The sequence below is a fragment of the Eurytemora carolleeae genome, unplaced genomic scaffold, assembly GCF_000591075.1.
Source record: "Eurytemora carolleeae unplaced genomic scaffold, Eaff_2.0 scaffold1165, whole genome shotgun sequence".
Taxonomy (NCBI): Eukaryota; Metazoa; Arthropoda; class Copepoda; order Calanoida; family Temoridae; genus Eurytemora; species Eurytemora carolleeae.
Window position 1 is genome coordinate 67893 of NW_019397067.1, and position 20502 is coordinate 88394.

Below are 20502 nucleotides of genomic sequence, written 5' to 3' on the forward strand. Positions count from 1 at the left end.
AGTTTTTTCCTCATCTTTTGCTAAAGTTATCGTCAACCCTTTAGGTAAATTTTTTCCACACTTGTTTCGACGATCTTTTAGCTCTCCAATTTATATATGCAGTTTTTTTAATTTCTTCATTTTTAATTTTAATTGTCTCACCTTTTCACAACCTTTTCTTTCGATAATTTTAACAACTTAACTTGACTCTTTTTTGTTATAACTACAGGAATTATGTTTCTCTTTTACATAAACTTTTATTTTCTTTTTACTCATACTTTCGGAATAAAACAATTCTCATTTATTTCCTTTTGTATTTATGCTTCCAGATTTTAAATCTTTGAATTTAATTTTAATTGTCTCACCTTTTCACAACCTTTTCTTTCAATAATTTTAACAACTTAACTTGACTCTTTTTTTTGTTATAACTGCAGGAATTATGTTTCTCTTTCACATAAACTTTTGTTTTTTTTTTACTCATACTTTCGGAATCTAACAATTCTCATTTATTTTTTCTTTTTTATTTTATGATTCCAGATTTTAAATCTTTGAAATTAATTAAAATTTTCCAAGCTAACAACTTAACTCTGCTTAGCCTTATTTTAACTATAAAATTCATGTATCTTTCCCACATAACTTCTTTTCTCTAGCTTTTGGAGTTCAACAATTTTCATTTTTGTTCATTTACTTAATTTTGTCTCTCCCTTAATTTGATTAAGTCTTATCCTAACTATTGATTTTTTCAGCGATGCCAAGACGCACCCTGATTAGGAGCTCAGCCTTTGCTGACCCCAGTGACCTTAGCCCTGAGGACCTTTTCTCCCTTTCTGTTGAGTCTACCGACGACTTCGCTCGTGTCCTCCTCCCAGATGTAAATTGGAACGGTGGAGCAGTCGGCTGCCTGTCGGCCTCCCTCTCTGCGGATAACGAACGAGTCGAAAACACTACCTTTCACTTGCTGGGCGAACTCTGGGCAGACAAAATCTTCAACGTCTCCAGCTTTTGGCCAACAACAACCGCGACCTCTCTAACTTTGTCCCTGGGAAACCTCACGGTTTTCTCCTTCCCGGAAGGTTCGTTAGTCTCGAACTACGTTTGCTCCTCAGAACTAATCTTTTCGTTCACTCAGGGTGCTACTACTATTTCGGAGGACGACTTTGAAGCAGCCAACATCTCAGAATTCTGTCTACGAGCTTACGCCCACCCTACTACAGACTCCTTTGCCAAGATCGTCATCATGATCTTTCCCTGCAGTCTAGCATCTCTCGCCGCTTACCCTACCTACCAGGACACCAGATTTCCCGGAATCAGACTCACCGACGTGGAGATCCCTCTGGCTCCTATACCAACCCTCTCTCCGATACAAAGGTCCTGGGGTTTCCCTCTAGTCTGTGCAATCTTTCCGGGCTCGGATTGGTCCGAGGCTCCTGGTCTTCCTCTGGGATACAGGCTCAGGTTTGCCCTGTCAGAACTTCTGCGCTCGGCCTGTCTCCCAGAAGCAAAAGCTAATTACGCTGGTTTCCTGCTCAGACTACAAGAGATAGGCAACTCCGGAGTTGCTTTATTGGCCTCTAAGTTGCCTCCTCTCCTCTGGCCTCCGATTGCTGAGTTGCCCACAGTTGCTCAACCAACTCAAGGTTGGTTTATTTTTCACGTTTTTTCTTTTTTCTTAGCTTCTTGATCATTTTTTCATTTTCAATCTAAACTCGAAGTACGCTTGTCTTTTATTTACAATGCTTTTGCAAATAGTTGCTCTTTCTGTTACAATTTAATAATTTTAATATGAGTATGTTCTCTCAAAGTTGCAATTCACAATCTCTTTTAGTACTTTTATTTAAATCTTTATCTCCTACAGTGTGCAATTTATTAATTCTTTAGTTTATTTTTAACTTTCTTTGCAATGTACAGTTAGATTTATTTGTCTATTCAAATATTTTAGTACTTTCATTTTAAAATCTACATTCTCCTACAGTATACAATTTAATAATTTTTAGTTTAAATTACTTTTATTTACAGTTCACAATTTAAACTGTTTGTAAATTTAATTATTCGATTTTGCTTTAATGCAACAATTATATATTATGGCCCAGATTTCTCACGCTCCTAGTCAATGGTTTAATTTATCTAAGTTGATTTTTCTTTTTTCATATTTTATAACTAAATCATCTTTTGAAAGCTTGCATATTTTCCCGTAATGATTGTATTTCCTGTAATGAAGTTTATTTTTAACCTGGTCCCAAGAGGACTCACTTTTTGTCCCTAGAGGACGCAACTCTTGTCCCAAGAGGACTTAACTCTCGTCCTAAGAGGACACAACTCTTGTCCCAAGAGGACTTAACTCTTGTCCCAAGAGGACACAACTCTTGTCCCAAGAGGACACAACTCTTGTCCCAAGAGGACGCAACTCTTGTCCTGGGAAGACACAACTCTTGTCCCAAGAGGACACAACTTTTGTCCCAATAGGGAAAACAAATTTTTATCACCAAGAGATACAACTTTTATCCCAAGAGGACACGACTCTTGTCCTTAGAGGACATAGTTTGCTCCTGAGGAGTTTTTGTTTAGAAATAATTTTTCTTTTCTTGTCCCAATAGGGGAAATTTATCTTTCTTATCCAAGAGGACTCTGATTAGGTTTTCATTAATCCTGAGCCACGTTTCTTCATTTTAACTCAAACAATCAGTCCTCATTAAAAAGCCTCATTTTGAAATACTTTTTCTTTAGTTCCCTTTGTGCCAATGACGACAAAGGGCACCACTAAATATGGACCTGCTGGCCTTTTCTCTTGTGCATCTTTCTCTCACTGCACTGACAACCAGAGCTTAGCCTCATCTATCATTTATCTTTCTTTTTCTTGCTCATTGTTGAATTTTTTCATAACTATTTGACTATATTAGTATATTTTTTCAGCATCTTCACATGATGACAGCGACTCCAATGAAGCCACCGTGCTCTCAACGGACGGTCTAGACCCAGCTAACCTGCGCACGCAACTCGCCAATGAGCTCGGTAATTACTCGAGAATATTTTTTCACTAGTAATCACAAGTAATCGCAGATTCTTAGGGTTTTAAACTTTACAAATTTTTTAATTTTTCCCTCTACTTGAGAACCATAATTTCCATGGTTTTTAACCCTTGCTAATACTAACCTATTTAGGCAGGCTAGTCAGGCCCCTACCCAATGTGACCAGACAACAAACGGGTTTACAACCAACCAGTGCACTGAGCAGCATAGCTGCTCCAACTTTCTCGCAAAATGCTAACACCCTGCGAGGTCCTGGCAACTCACAGCCGGTCTTTTCTAACGCCGGTCAAGCAATCACCCATGATGCAATCCTTACATCGGCATCACTAGGAACCCAGTCACAAACAAACAAGAGGTATTGCTCATTTCTACACAGCTATATTAAATAAATCTCAGTTGCTTTTCGTTACATAACAAAACTATAGATTTATTTTTAACTAAAATAGGTTTTAAACCTTTTGAAAGGGAAATTTCTGCTTTACAATACACATCTATATTAAATAAATCTCAGTTACACAACAAAACTATAGATTTATCTTTCACTAAAATAGTTTTTTAAACCTTTTGAAAGGGAAATTTCTGCTTTACAATACACATCTATATTAAATAAATCTCAGTTACATAACAAGACAAAAAATTTATCTTTAACTAAAATAGTTTTTTAAACCTTTTGAAAGGGGAATTTCTGTTTTACAACACCTGATTAACCCTAAAATTCTCAATAAGAACATTACGACTAAATTGACTGTAGAATTTTAAACTTTTCAAATAATTAATCCTAAATCCATATCAGGAGTTCCAGGAAGTCCAGTAAGTCTAAGTCAAGCAAACACAAAAAGAAAAAGAGGAAGAACAGATCATCCTCCTCATCCTCCAGCGACTCATCAACATCCTCTTCTAGCTCTAACAGTTCCGACGAAGACGACGAAGGGAGCAATTGGTCTCTCTTACACTCTGTTTGGCCTGTTGAGAAGAGACCCGCCGGACTCCAAAACAAGGCAAAATTCAATTCCATGCCTATGGAACAGTTGTTAAGTATTGCCAAATTCGAACAAGATAACTTGAAGTCTGTAGAGGGCGACCTCTCCGCCAGTTTCTCTCGTGACAAGAAACCCCGGTCAAAGAAATTTAAAGCAGACAAAGACAATGGGTTTAAAAAGCTACACCCAGCTCGTTTTGAGCGATACCCGTTGGGCGACATCAAGTCTTGGTACAAAAAAGTTCCCAGGATCAGGTCTCATCAGTTCAAAAGTCTGCCACTTCAGTTCAGTGGCTCTCACAACAAGGTGACTTTGAAAACTATCCAAGCCATGCATGACAGAACCAAGATCCTCACCTTTAAGATGTTTCACGCTGGCAACATCAATGTCGGTTCCAAGCCCATTCAAAAGGTTGAAAAAAGAGATGAAAGCGGGATTTATTCTTCTCTGGACTATTGCTGGGAATCTCCGTCCAGCCTTTCCCAGGTATCGGATGCTCTGTTGAACTACTCTGTCATCCTGCTCCATCTGTGGCCATATGACCAAACTGGGTTAATTTTACAACGTCTGGTTAACAAATATAACTACTTCAGCTGTGCTGCTACTCTGACTGAGCGGGTCAACCTAGTTGCAACTTTCTTCAACACAGTGCTCAGAGAGAACGCCCCCAGGGCCGGCAGGAAAGAGGTTATCATGTCTTTTCAAGAGCAGGAGGACGCCCTCAAGAACGTCTTAACTGCGGCAGGTCTTTCGAACTCCGTACCAACTGGCCGAACTCCCAGGTTAGACATTGTTAAACCTAAATACAAGCAAGGGCCGAGCTCAACTTTCACTCCTTCCGCTAGCCTTGGTCAATCTAACAGGAACAAAGTCGTGCTGATCGGTGGTCACCCAATTTGCTTCAACTTTAACAATGGTTCCTGCAGGAACGCAGGTTCCCCAGTCGGTTGTAAAGACACCAGGAACAAGGAATACGTTCACCAATGCAACAAGTGGGATCCCACCAAGAATGCCTACTGCCTAGCTCGCCACCCCAGAGTCAAACACTAACTGGGTTTATCTGTTAAAGTTCTTTATTAATTTTAGTTATTTGTGGCCAGAATCGAGCACTATTTTCCTTCCTAATTTATAGCGGATATAATCTTTTAAATTTAATAACAGTCAATAGTAATGGTTTTATTGGAAATTTTTTCTTACCTATTAATATTTTAAGTTCAACCTAATTTTTGTAAATTTTTCATATATCATGTTTTCATTTTTCTTAACAATTCTTAATATATGCGCTTTGTATTTAATTTTTTCATTATATGTTTATGCTTATATACAGATGATCAGCTCATAATTCAATAAACGTTTTTATCTTATCTGTTCGTAAACTTATTTTCATCTTTCACAATCATGCATGCAATTTTTGTTGCTTCTTAGACCACACTCGTGATCAAATACATAACACTTTATTGAACATTTTAATTTCATGTTTGAAAATGTCACGAACATTTAAATTAAGTAAATTGATAGTAATTTGGAACGTTCTCAGTCAATAATGGCAGTTTTAAATGATTGAACCATTTGCTATCTATCTTCCTTTAAAAAAAAAAAAAACATCTTGTCTTTAAATTTTTATCACATTATTGCAATCAAAATTATGTACTTGGAATAATCGAGATCTTAAATTTAGTGAACACTTCATCTCTCTCTAAATATACCTAAATATTTTGATAAACGTTTTTTATACAGCTCTATTTTAAATTCATGTTTATAAAAATCTTGATATAATTACACTTGCTTGGATTGGTATCATAATGGTTCAGGAAAACACAGTTAGAGACTTACATTTTAACAAAACATTAACTTCTGTTATAGTGCATGTGGATTAGGCTGGGTCTGATACATTGATATATGATGACGACATTCAATGATTATTATAACCCATGTTCTTTTTGCCTAGATAAATGTAACCAAAGGGGATTTACATGAAAGCGCCAAACAACAAATGCGTCATTTTACCAAAAACTTTCTGGTAAATTTAATTACGGGGAATCAAATTTAAGTTAATCTAGTTAGTACTACGTCTATCAATAATTAACATGTAATATTAGTTCATCGTTATTTCCACTTAAATATATAGAAAACTCTTCCTTCATTATCTTTTTCATTGCAAATAATGTTGATTTAAATGACTTCCATATTAATTTCTTGTTGATCATAGTATCAAACAACTTACAAATTATGTGGAAAAATTTTCCAAACTATTTACCAATTGTCATGTTTTATGGGACACCCGGTATTTGGAAACATAAATCTAGATACAAAACGTTTTTATCTTATCTGTTCGTAAACTTATTTTCATCTTTCACAATCATGCATGCAATTTTTGTTGCTTCTTAGACCACACTCGTGATCAAATACATAACACTTTATTGAACATTTTAATTTCATGTTTGAAAATGTCACGAACATTTAAATTAAGTAAATTGATAGTAATTTGGAACGTTCTCAGTCAATAATGGCAGTTTTAAATGATTGAACCATTGAACATCTTGTCTTTAAATTTTTATCACATTATTGCAATCAAAATTATGTACTTGGAATAATCGAGATCTTAAATTTAGTGAACACTTCATCTCTCTCTAAATATACCTAAATATTTTGATAAACGTTTTTTATACAGGTCTATTTTAAATTCATGTTTATAAAAATCTTGATATAATTACACTTGCTTGGATTGGTATCATAATGGTTCAGGAAAACACAGTTAGAGACTTACATTTTAACAAAACATTAACTTCTGTTATAGTGCATGTGGATTAGGCCGGGTCTGATACATTGATATATGATGACGACATTCAATGATTATTATAACCCATGTTCTTTTTGCCTAAATAAATGTAACCAAAGGGGATTTACATGAAAGCGCCAAACAACAAATACGTCATTTTACCAAAAACTTTCTAGTAAATTTAATTACGGGGAATCAAATTTAACTTAATCTAGTTAGTACTACGTCTATCAATAATTAACAAGTAATATTAGTTCATCGTTATTTCCACTTAAATTTAAAGAAAACTCGTCCGTCATTATCTTTTTCATTGCAAATAATGTCGATTTAAATGACTTCCATATTAATTTCTTGTTGATCATAGTATCAAACGACTTAAAAATTATGCGGGGAAATTTTCCAAACTATTTACCAATTGTCATGTTTTATGGGACACCCGGTATTTGGAAACATAAATCTAGATACATTTTTTACGAAGACGACATTTACAACAAACTTTGTCGCGCGCTACAAAGCCCCGTATAGCAATGATCGATTTTAGTAAACACAAAGAAATACAACAACCTAAGTTCCCCACAATTTATATAATTGTTATTTTAACACCAACCAAAACTTATTAATTACCTATACCATTGTTTAGAAATCAGTCGTCGCACCATGGATCTTATGCTTAGTCTTAAATTACTACACCAAAGGCTATCTTCAGAAGATATCCCTCCTCTACCTCCTGCAAAAATCTTCAAGCCAAAACACACTCTACCAATACTTAAAAACTACAGAAAACCAGCTCCCTCCGAGTTCTGGAACAATTTCCCAACTAACCTAGTGCAACCCTCGAAATCAATGGTGAACCCACATCTATTGAAACAAATGGCCCTAGAAACAAAATTCGTCGACTTAACCTTGCTCAATACAATTCACAATGACCTGCTGCACGGCGCCAACTTGGGTTGCAACGGCTCCTCCAGACTCCCTTCTTTCTCAACTAATGCCCCTAGTGCGTTCGAATTTGCGGAACATGTGACAGACGCCATTGCTGACTGGACGACGAAAAAATTTGCTTACGGTCCCGTTCCATTAACACATGTCCCTGCCAGCGCAAAGATAAATGGCATGATGACCAAACTAAAACCTACAGGAGCCGTGCGCATCATTCTAAACTTAAGTTCTCCTATCGGCAACTGCGTCAACGAGGGCATTAACAAAGACGACTTTCCAACCATTATGTCCTCCACAACAAAGTGGCTCAGAGCTCTTCACCTAGCCGGGAAAAACGCTAAAATGTGCAAGATCGACTGGGCTGACGCCTACAAACACATAGCTGTGAGACCGGAAGACACAGACCTTCAATGGTTCACTTGGTTGGGCATGGCATTTAAAGAACTTTGCCTTATTTTCGGTTGCACTAGCAGTGCGGGTATTTTCGACAGAGTGGCCAAAGTAGTGGTGCACATTGCAGCTGCCAAATCAAAATTCCCAACCAACAGAATCTGTNACCACACTTAGGCAACAACCCTTGTAAGTATTCTCTTCTCCTTTGACTTTGGTCTAGGCGGCGAGAAGCTTACTATCCTCTTCCTCTCCTTGTCCTCCCGCCGCTCTACTCTTCAGCAGGACAGCTTCCAGGTCAGTCGTGTTCATGCTTGTTTAGGCGTCAGACAGAATGTCTGAGGGTTAAACTGAGTGAGGACGACGACATTTGGGAGAGTCCCTGCTACTCTTCCTTGTACTGTAGTTTCTCCCGCTACGCGGCGCTACCCACTTCCTCACACGCCATATAAACTACACGTCATCCCTAGCTCAGTCTCCTTCCTCCAGTCCTCCCTACCGCTTCACTTCGGATAAATATCCCGCCCCCCCACTCCTTTCTTTCTTTCCAACCACTTCTTCTTTATTTCTCCTACTTTGACTTTTACCCCCTTTAGGCTTTATACTTTAGGCGGTTTAAACTTCCCCCTCTTCTTATCACCTACCTACCTTTCTTTACTCCTACTTTCCTACCTGGACCTATTTATCTCCCATAAACTACTCGCCACACTTTACAACTATTTACCACACTTAGGCAACAACCCTTGTAAGTATTCTCTTCTCCTTTGACTTTGGTCTAGGCGGCGAGAAGCTTACTATCCTCTTCCTCTCCTTGTCCTCCCGCCGCTCTACTCTTCAGCAGGACAGCTTCCAGGTCAGTCGTGTTCACCAGATTACAGATAAAACTTACCATATTACAGATAAAACTTACCAGAATACAGATAAAACTTACCAGATTACAGATAAAGCTCACCAGATTACAAATAAAACTTACCAGATTACAGATAACTCTTATCAGATTACAGATAAAACTTACCAGATTGCAGATAAAGCTTACCAGATTACAGATAAAACTTACCATATTACAGATAAAACTTACCAGAATACAGATAAAACTTACCAGAATACAGATAAAACTTACCAGATTACAGATAAAACTTACCAGATGACAGATAACACTTACCAGATTACAGATATAACTTACTAAATTACAGATAAAACTTACCAGATTACAGATATAACTTACTAAATTACAGATAAAACTTACCAGATTACAGATAAAACTTACCAGATTACAGATAATGTTCACAAAATCACAGATAAAACTTACCAGATTACAAATAAAACTGGCAATCATAACAACCCAGCCCCAGCCTCCATCTGGGGGCGCATAAGGATCATATTTAACCAAATCAACATCACCTAAAATAAGATGTTCTTGCAGTTTTTTAATGTTTTTCCTGATTATAATAATAACATTCCGGAAATTAAAACTATTTTACTGTTAAAATCGGATGAAAATCTTCCATTTTTCTCTATCTATCCAGACCATAAGGTTAGTTAAATTTACTAATATATTTCTTTTATTTACCCAGAAGTTACACAAAAATTGGAAGAAACAATACGAAGAATTTAATAAAAAATTTTGAACTTATTTGAACTCACAAACCCTTTATTTTCAGAAAATTATCTGCATTCTTCTATACCTATTAGATGTTCCGTGTCCATTTTTCTAAATTTTCACAAAAAATGTCCCAGCATTAAATTTTCAAGTTTGATCCGAAAAAATAAAGATAAAAGTCTGAAAAAAAATATTTAACAGGGAGCAGTTATATTGGTTTTGGAATTAAATTTATATAATTTTCATGTTAATGTAGAGAAGAAACCTTTATCATTGGAGCACTATCGGAAACCCTTTCATTGTAATTGTATGAGAAGTTAGGCCTGAGATAGGAACTGTTTGGGTTCGTAAAATATAAAAGAGGAGGGCCGGGAGGGGGTCCGTGAGTACTGAGATAGGAACTGTTAGGGTTCGTAAAATATTAAAGAGGAGGGGTGGGAGGGGGTCGGTGAGTTCTGAGATAGGAACTGTTAGGGTTCGTAAAATGTAAAAGAGGAAGCCGGGAGGGGGTCCGTGAGTTCTGAGATAGGAACTGTTAGGGTTCGTAAAATATAAAAGAGGAGGGGCGGGAGGGGGTCCGGGAGTATTCCCTTGATGAATATTTGCTCTCCAGACTATTCAATTAATCATATTATTGTACAGGGGAAGAATATAATGAGAATAATGCCTGAATAAACCTTCCTTGGTTCAAAACTGTAATTTATCTCTCTACAGTCTACACATACTCAATGAAAAAGATAAACAATTGTGCTTTACTTTTATCTATAATTTGCATCCCAATTCATTTGTTATTTTAATCTATTACTCCAGGATCTCAGGTTCATATAAGGATCTTAGGTTTCCTCAAGGATCTCAGGTTTATTCAAGGATCTCAGGTTTTACTCAAGGATCTCAGGTTTACTTAAGGATCTCAGGTTTACTCAATGATCTCAGATTTATTAAAGAATCTCAGGTTTACTAAAGGATCTCAGGTTTATTAAAGGATCTAAGGTTTACTCAATGATCTCAGGTTTACTCAAGGATCTCGGGTTTATTCAAGGATCTCAGGTTTACTCAAGGATCACAGGTTTATTCAAGGATCTCAGGTTTTACTCAAGGATCTCAGGTTTACTTAAGGATCTCAGGTTTACTTAAGGATCTCAGGTGTATTCAAGGATCTCAGGTTTTACTTAAGGATCCCAGGTTGACTCAAGGATCTCAGGTTTTACTTAAGGATCTCAGGTTTACTCAAGGATCTCAGTTTTATTCAAGGATCTCAGGTTTACTTAAGGATCTCAGGTTTACTCAAGGGTCTTAGGTTTAAGGTTCATTTAAGGATCTCAGGTTTACTCAAGGATCTCAGGTTTACTCAATGATCTCAGATTTATTAAAGTATCTCAGGTTTACTGAAGGATCTTAGGTTTATTAAAGGATCTCAGGTTTACTCAATGATTTCAGATTTATTAAAGTATGTCAGGTTTACTAAAGGATCTCAGGTTTATTAAAGGATCTCATGTTTACTCAATGATCTAAGGTTTACTCAAGGATCTCGGGTTTATTCAAGGATCTCAGGTTTACTCAAGGATCACAGGTTTATTCAAGGATCTCAGGTTTTACTCGAGGATCTAAGGTTTACTTAAGGATCTCAGGTTTACTTAAGGATCTCAGGTGTATTCAAGGATCTCAGGTTTTACTTAAGGATCTCAGGTTTACTCAAGGATCTCAGTTTTATTCAAGGATCTCATGTTTACTCAAGGATCTCAGGTTTACTCAAAGATCTCAGTACTATTATAGGATCTCAGGTTTACTTATAAATCTCAGGTTTAACCAATGATCTAAGGTGAAAAGATTGTTGTATTATAGACCAAAAAGCGAATTGCATCTCGTCCAGCTTAAGCGAGGATGGTATATTGTAGGATTATCAATACAGGCAGTTTAAATTGCACCCTGCGACCAACGGGTTTCCCGACGCTCTAGCACCCTCGTACGTAAAGCGATCCAACTGGAACAGCAGAGAGCCTGCTAATCAAATTATGTTTAATCTTGATAATTTTGGCGAACACTCACAAGTAGATTAATTTAAAAATGCAATAATTAGTATGATAAAAGTTTTATTGTATATTTATCCATATCGAATATTCAGATCTAAATATGTCACATAGGCCCGGTTTCTTTAATACTGAACTCATTCAAGATTCGATTCAATCTTTAATTTCTCAAATCATGCGGATTTCACTCTAAGTAAAGGGTGTCCCAAAGAAAACTTAACGATATCTTCTAGTGTAATAAGAACACATTTCAAATGAAAAGACTGCAAAGTGCAAGATTACGCTGCTTTTGCTTTTTGAAATGTGCTCTACCGTTTTTTTACCACTTTAGAGTAAATTTGGTTACAAAAGTCAGGGTATTTAAATGCTCTCGTGTCAGAAGAGACATACAACATTTTGGAAAATCCAGGAACGCGGATACAAAGAAATTTTATAAAAAAACATTGAATTTTGATTTAGTAAATAGATTTAAGTAAAAAGTTAATTAAAAATTAATGTCTATAACACGCTTCTCTTCTAATGCTGTAATCTCTATTAACCCTCAAGCTCCCTCTGCCCACCCTTACTCACTTAAACTAGTATAATCCAGACAACTAGGGTTAATACATGTTAAATTATACTGATAAACTGTAAGATAAGAAGAATATAAGGTGTCCACAGAAATATTTAAAATATTGATCTATGATTAAATTCAAATTTCAGGGATTTTTTGACATTATAAGCTTCTAAAAACTTTCATCATAGAAGCTATTACAGATATTTATTTGTCACCGTTACCCCCCCCCCCCCTCCAAAAAAAGAACAGTATGCACTAAAATAAATCATTTTTATCTTAATCATCACGGATTAACAACGATTCCCTTTGAATCATAACCAAAAATATACATTTCAGTCTTGTTAATTTCACTATTATTGATTTGGAAGTATCTGAACCTTATTTATGTACTTATGTACAGATTGTGCACATGAACTTTGTACTCTTTCACATTAGTATAAACCAAAGATAATAGAGATGTCTATCTAGTCCAAGGTACTAATGCAAGGAAAATTATTTCAGAGGTAAACGTATTTTTTGTACTGCAGTGTACTGTCTTTGGGCGGAAAAGTAAACACAAGACGGATGTCACAGCCTGACATGGAATCCATTTTCACAAAAATAATCTATGAAGTATTCAGGTCATAGGAAACTATTATGTGAATTATCAAAATTTTCAAAATATAATGCTTTTAACCTCCTCGGATACCAGACGAACACTGATGCATCTATTCTTGTTTACAAATTCCGACTAGAGAGAACCGATTTCAATATGTACGCAGAGTAAACGTGACCGCAATTAACTTTCCTTGCATTAGTACCTTGATCTAGTCGATGTAGGTTTCGTTTCATGTGATGAGGAATGAGGAAAATAAATCTAATTACGATAGAAATCGGTTTTGATTTCTTTTGCATGAAGGCAAACGTTCTTGTGCTCATCCCTAAACAGCACTTTGCGCATTTCATAAATGAAAACATCATCATCAACTATTCACAACGATGCATCAAGGGCAGGAATTCGAGCCACATCAATTCTACATCCGAGCCACATTCTTTCGAACGAGATGTCTTGAACAGGGTTACAATCCGGATCCTATGATGACTCTATAGTTTTTAAAAACGAACTTTACAAGAAATTTGATTGTTGGAAATGGCTCAGATGAGTTATATTTTAGGAAAAAATGTGACTCGAATGACCAAAGAATGTTGAAGGCCATCCTTCTCTGATTTAGTTTGGTATGCCGTCTATTAAGGGAATTGAGGTCGTGCCGGGTCTAAATATCAGGTGAATGGTACGGGAAAAGTCGTGCACTTTAAAATGGTCTGCCTAGCTCTACAAATAACCTAATATGAATTAAATTTATTTTATTTTGTTTCATAAATTCTTGGGTTTTCCCCCATTTTCCTACCTTTTTCTATATTCTCTTCATCATCATGATTTGGAACCATTCTAAACCCTTCCCTTTCATCCTCTTTTTTCCTTCCAGACCCCATTCTAAATCTGGAAAATTATAAAGAGAGATTTAATAAGTTGTTTTTTAATAGATCTTTTAAAAAATTGCATGTACGATTTACAATGGCACCTTTTATTACTATGTCTGAGCAAAAATGCTAGAATTATTGCACTGTTTTTTTCCCTTTACAAATTGATAATTTTCATCTCTTATAGTTGTTGGATTTTTGCAGCAGAGAAGACCGAAGGAAGTTAATAGAGATCAAATATTTTTAAGAAATGAAAACGACGATATCTTCCTCATTGCTGATTCCATAAAGAGTATTAAGGTACTGTTGTGAATCGGCATATGAAAAATAAAAATTAAAAGTCACTTAAACTACCGTCAACAGTACTTTTAAGCATGCAAAACTTGAATTATTGCCCAAAATTAGAGAAACTGATAAGTTTTGTTTTGAAACCCTATCTGTGTATATAACAGATGCATTTTTAAGATTTATAATTCTACTAAAAAAAATAACGTACATGAAGTCCTAGCATGTCAATTGTGAAAGATTTACATTTGTAAACATTTAATTGCAGATATATAGACTATAGAGATAGTTGCTTTAATTATATATTTTCCAGATTATGTAATCATTTATTTTGATTAATATCATATCGTTAGAGCTGAAAAGGGTCAACCCTGGTCACAAGCCGAAACTTAAAAAAAAAATTGGAAATAACATTTGCTATATTTGATGTTTTATAGTGGGTTGGGACACTAACACTAACTTTTAAAAAATTATCCTAGTTTATATTTAAAAAACTAATTTGGAATAATTGACATTTTAATTTTTATACAAAATCTAATGAATATGGTTAAAATTATTGCAAAAATAAATTTCTAATTGTTTTATTAAAGTCACTATAAATAGATCAACTAATTAAGTCTGCACTTTTACGATAAGTGCAGTGTACGTTTACGATAAGTAGACAGACATGTAGTAATTGAATTAGTCAGTATAAAAAGACATGAAATCCATAGACATGAAATGGATAATACATGAAAAATTAAATTTAAGTTTGTAGATACTAGATAGACATGAAATAATCGAATTACATCTGTAGATAGACATGAAAAAATTAAATTTAAGCTTTAGATAGTAGGTAGACAAATAAAAGATTTGAATTTAGGTCCGTAAATAGACATAAAATAATTGAAATAAATCTGTAGATAGACATGAAATAATTGAATTAAGTCCGTAGATAGACATGAAATAATTGAATTAAATCTGTAGATAGACATGAAATAAGTGAATTAAGTCAGTAGATAGACATGAAAAAAATTGAATTTAAGTCTTTAGAAAAATAATTTAATTGAATTAAATCTGCCGATTGACATGAAAAAATTAAATTACGTCTGTAAGCTAGATATGAAATAATTGAATTAAGTCAGAAGATAGACATAAATAAAATAAATTTAAGTCTTAAATGCTAGAAAGACACGACAGAATTGAATTTAAGCCCGTGGATATGAAATGATTGAATTCAGTCTTTAGAAAAATGAAATAATTGAATTAAGTTTGTAGTAAAAATTGAAATAATTAAATGTTTGCATTGACTGTTCAATATAAATCAATTTAAACGTTTATACATCTTTTAACAGGCCTGCAGGAAAAGTACTAACTTCTCCCACTTATTCTACTTTCTTACAACTAGTCAATTGAAAGACTGGAAAGTCCTAAATGTATATTTTACAAGAGAGAGAACTATATTATTAACTAGTTTGGGAACCCAGCTTTCCCTGGAATATAAGCTGACCCACCCAACTTAGAATCAAGCTAACGACATTCTACTTAGTTTCCCAATCAAAATTTTAGGCGAATCGGTCAAGTGGTTCATGAGTTATGATCGGACATCTGTACAAAAAACAGATACCCAAACAGAGATGACTACCTTGGTTTCCCACAAAAGATGGAGACTTCAGAGACCACTGTACGGAATTTATAATGTCTGTTACCATATATTCATGATTCCCTGAAAATGCAGTAAACTTTTTTTCTTCGGTTAATTATTTTTTAAGCCATTAATTAAAACTTCAGATTGGACCCTAAATGTCGTCTTTTCAAGATTTGGATTAAACTCGATCACAATAACCGTGAGGCAGAAGCCCAAAAGAGTTTCACGCAGTCGGCGTAGAACAAGCACTCTCTGTCTTGCAATTCTACGCCGACTGCGCGTAACTCCTCTGGGCAAGGAGTATAATATATTCTATTCTCTTTGCATTGGGCTTCTGCCTCAGGGTTATTGTGAACGAGTTTCCTCCAAATCAAATGTAAGACTTAATTTAACCTTGAGATCATCATATAAGTATTAGATCTTCCTTATACAGTCTCATCCTTTGTGGGTATTCCTGTATATAGCAACACTTTTGAGTACTGACAATAGATATAAATAAAACTTAGTTGCTTATGTTTTTATCCATGGTTAGCTTTAGATGGGGGGGGGGGGACTCATTTCTGAGATCGAAAGACAAGCACTAAAACTTTCCAACAAATATCGTAAGCTGGCCACCCCTATAAGATATTAAATCGTGCCTCTCATCTCAATTGAAAAAAATAATCTTAACAAAACAGTTTCTATTTCTCCTCCTATTATAAGAATAAGCCAAATCAATTTCCAAAATGTCAGATAGATGTGTAACTGCATGATTCTATATCTGGTGTCAAAGTTTCAACTCAACTGAGAAAGCATTTTTCCCTTGCACAATTCAGTTCTATCTTTCTATCAGCTGATATTGGATCCCCCCCCCCCCTCCCACTACAACTTAGAAATTGGTTTGGAATAATTGTGGCTTAGGTCTCAAATATGTAAGAATAATTAATAATAAGATGAAACATGTTAACAACATTTCAATTTCAAATCAGCGTTTAACTGTGGCTTAAGTCGACTTTTTATTCATCATTCTCCGGCTCCAATAAGAACAAATGTTCGCAGCTAGTTATCTGTAAAAATTGGGTGATTTAAAAAAAAAATTTCAGGCAAAACTTTTAAATTTCAACCATTCATAATCCTTCCCTGGGTCATGTGAGATGCTCCAACAAGTTTGGGCCGCCCGATTGGTTCAGCCGTTTCATGACATATATTGTAGAAACAGACAGACAAACAAAGTTTATTCTAAGCTCTTCATATATCTTTTTATTTTAATTAATTCGGAAAAAATTCTTCAAGTCTTTTAAATAAAATGATCAATTATTGATTATAAACAAATAAAATAAATAATAAAAAAGTAAAATGAAAAATAAGAAAAACAAAGAAATAAACAAATTAGCAATCAAAGATATAAATAAGTAATCAAATCAAATCAAATAGTTATTACATGTACACTTGTTGACACAAATAAAAGAACAAAAGGGATATTCGGTAACTTTATTGAATAATAGCATGAAATGAGAAATAAAAGACGCGCGATGTTGCAGTTTATGGTCGGACACTAGATGTTGTAGAAAATCCCATTTAGACAGTACTTAATTCCTCCGTATTCAGGCGACGTGAGTAAGTGGAGACGTCATATGTTTGCAAAAAGTACGGATGAAAAAATTCGGGCTCTGTACATGAAGGAACAGACAATTTATTTATCACAATAAAAATATATCCTCATAAGGAAAAAAGAATCTATTTGGCCATGGTTTTGCCCAAAAACATGGATGAAAATAACTATATGTATCTAAATATTAAAAATATAAAATGTTAAAAGTGTTTTTAATTTGCGGAGACAAATCATGGTTTAAGACTGACAATCTGACACATAATTATTATATTTATCTATATGATGCAAGCTGAATTACTTAAGTAATCGGCGTTGCCCGTAACCTTTTAAGTCAGACAACCAGTGATACAAACATATTATCTTATAAATGATATAACAGATTAAATATGTTTGAAGGAAAATATATCTGATTTAATACTGCATCAAAAATGTGTATTATTTAGAATATAAAATGAACTTAACACTTAATACCACAAACTTTAATTTTCTAATTCCTATACCTTTGCAATCTGAAAGTGTAAACCTTTGATATTTTTAACATATGACCTGTAGGCTGTAATCTAACAGAATTCATAATTTAAAATTAGAACTTGTGGAGAGTGTTTAGTTCTTTTGTAAATCAAATGTAGGTTAAGAAAATTATTTGAACTGTTGTTGCAGAATAAATTAGAAATGTGAAAATTAATGCATGGAAGCAAATTATGTAACGTTTAAACAGCGGCAGGACATAATATTCTTTTACAAGCAAACCCTGGTAATCAAACAATAAAGTAACCTTTTGAAAAATATTACATTTTTATTTGATTTAACCTGCTTAATTTCAGCAGAAAAGTTGTTCTGAGCAGAATTTGAATGGAAGGCAAGTTGTTTTAAAAAAAACGATCGTTTTTGAAAACGATCGAAAAACGAAATAAAAAACGATCGTTAAACGATCATTTTCAAAAACGATTAACAACCCTAACTTCAATGTCTCAAATACTAACCTCTTCCAACAGTTGTGCTCAAAATGTGAATTTGTACCAAAATTAAATCAATTATTTTCAAAAAGAAGAATTTCCTCAATTTTTGTAGACTATAGTGTTTTTAATTTGTGAGTCTAAAGATGTAGCCTTGACTATTTTACGTAAAAGTAGGCCGACGGTTTTTTTCTCAATTGAAAGACACAAACAATTGAGTGAGTTGAAGTAGATAACTAGGGTTTCCAGCGAAAAGGAAAAATCGTTTCGCGAAAATTTTGCAACCATTTGGTTTTATTTTCGCGTTTTGTTCACTCATTAAAACAGAAAATTGTTGCTTTTTTCGCGAAAATTTACTTCAATATGTTTGCAAAAATTTTGCGAAAAAAGTAATGCAAAAAATTTCACGTATAAAATAATGCGAAAATTTCGCGAAAAAATAATGCGAAAAAAATATAAATTATACAAAAATTGTCGCAAAAAATACAGAACTTTTAAAAACAAATGCAAAATTTTCGCAAAAAATTTGCGAAAATTCTTCAAAAAAGATTAAGTTTTGAAAATGCAAGACTCTTTTTTAAAGAGGGGTTTATCTGGGAGCCCAATTGATGAATTAAATTACGTATGGATTGTGGACGTACAGATAGAAACTTAAAAAGATAGCTAGTGAAATCAAATTCTCTTCATCAAACATTTATTAAAGGATAGGAAGTGAAATTATTTATATGACATAATAAAATTTCAAATATTGAGCAATCAGAGCAGAGAATTCTACAAGTTCTTTTGAGCAATTATAATTGCTGCAGCTATAAAACATTTTCGCGAAATTTTCGCATTTCGCTACAATATTTTCATATTTCACAGTTTTGCAAGAAAAAAATTCGCAAAATTTCGCTTCATTTATTGTCGCGAAAAAATGTGAAATTTTGCGAAAACAGTTTGCAAAATGCGACCAAAAATTTTCGCATTTTTTGCGAAAAATTTCTTTTGCTGGAAACCCTTACATTCTTATTTTGGCCCAAACCTGACATGTTCACGGTTTGGAACTTTCTTCCCCTGTATGTATATTTTGCATTAGAGATAGTTCTACACTGTACTTGCTTTTTAACTATGGATAAAGTTGAGATTTTTACCACTGTACATGTACATTGTACAAATGCGGGTGGAAAATAACTTTTTAACCTTAGAGAGAGAATATTTATTTTTTATACCACTTAATTATACTAATTGAATTGACGCTGATTAAAAAATATAACGTTTTTTTTTAAAAAAAAACGTCATTCTCATTCCTTACAAAACTTTTTACTGAATTTCACAAATTCGTTTGCAAAAAATACACAACATTTTCTTTAAACCCCGTAAATTCATTCGAAATGAATATTGTTAGAGACTTAGAGGCTTCCGAAACCGTCAAAATATAATCTCGACATAAACGGAACGATCTAGCTGAAGGCCCTCGTTCTAGAATGGAACGAGTTAAAAAAAGTTGGAACGTGCCCAGCCCTACATATGGCATAAAAAACATTCCCTTTAAAAAAATTGTCTTTAAAGAATTGCAACTTTTCATCAAAGAACGATGATTAAATAAACATAAGGGTTTACTTGCACAAAATAAAAAAATGAACAATAAACAAAAAATAAATGAGAAAGGTAGGTATAATATAGCAATGATTTGATAACAAATAAGCGCAGGGGCGGATTCAGGATTTAATTGAAGGAGGGGGGGCAAGATTTTTTAGGAACAAAAAAATTAATAATTAGGAACAAAAATCGTGCCGCGGGCGAACATTTTTTTTTTTTACTTAAAAGACTCAAAAAGAGTCAAAATTAATGACTAAAGACTAAAAAAACTGATTTTTAAATTTTAGGAACAAAATTAAAGGATTAGAACAGGAATTTAGGAACAATTAAAAGATTGTTCAGGAATTAGGAACAAAAATAAAGGATTAGAACAGGAATTTAGGAACAATTAAAAGATTGTTCAGGAATTAGGAACAAAAATAAAGGATTAGGACAGGAATTTAGGAACAATTAAAAGATTGTTCAGGAATTAGGAACAAAATTAAAGGATTCGGACAGGGATTTAGGAACAATAAAAAGATTGTTCAGAAATTAGGAACAAAAATATAGGATTAGGACAGGGATTTAAGGTGGGTCGGACACAGGAATAGGAACAGGAACAATAATAGGATTATTAGCAATTTAAGAACAAAAAGAAATTACTAGTTATACTTAAATGCATGAAAATTAGGAACAATATTACAATTTTGATAAATGAGTATTGATTAAGGAACATTACTAGATAT

At 34.1% G+C, this 20502-nt stretch overlaps 1 protein-coding gene across 5 annotated transcripts in view; it reads right to left on the bottom strand.

The window, feature by feature from the left end:
- The window catches only part of LOC111711557 (monocarboxylate transporter 12), a 31488-nt gene extending 15759 nt beyond the window's left edge, over positions 1 to 15729 (bottom strand). For 4 of the 5 annotated variants that reach the window (XR_002767274.1, XR_002767273.1, XR_002767272.1 and 1 more), the window contains exons 1-3: positions 15647 to 15729; positions 13665 to 13756; positions 9403 to 9494 (exon numbers count right to left, since the gene is read on the bottom strand). Coding sequence is in view for 2 of the 5 variants with exons in the window: in XM_023485943.1 (XP_023341711.1) it covers positions 9403 to 9494; positions 13665 to 13749 (177 nt within the window). In the remaining 3 variants the exon portion in view is untranslated. Of the gene's footprint in view, positions 1 to 9402; positions 9495 to 9778; positions 9870 to 13664; positions 13757 to 15646 lie in introns of those variants that run through there. The other variant, XM_023485944.1, reaches the window with a different exon arrangement.
- Positions 15730 to 20502: the final 4773 nt, after the last annotated feature.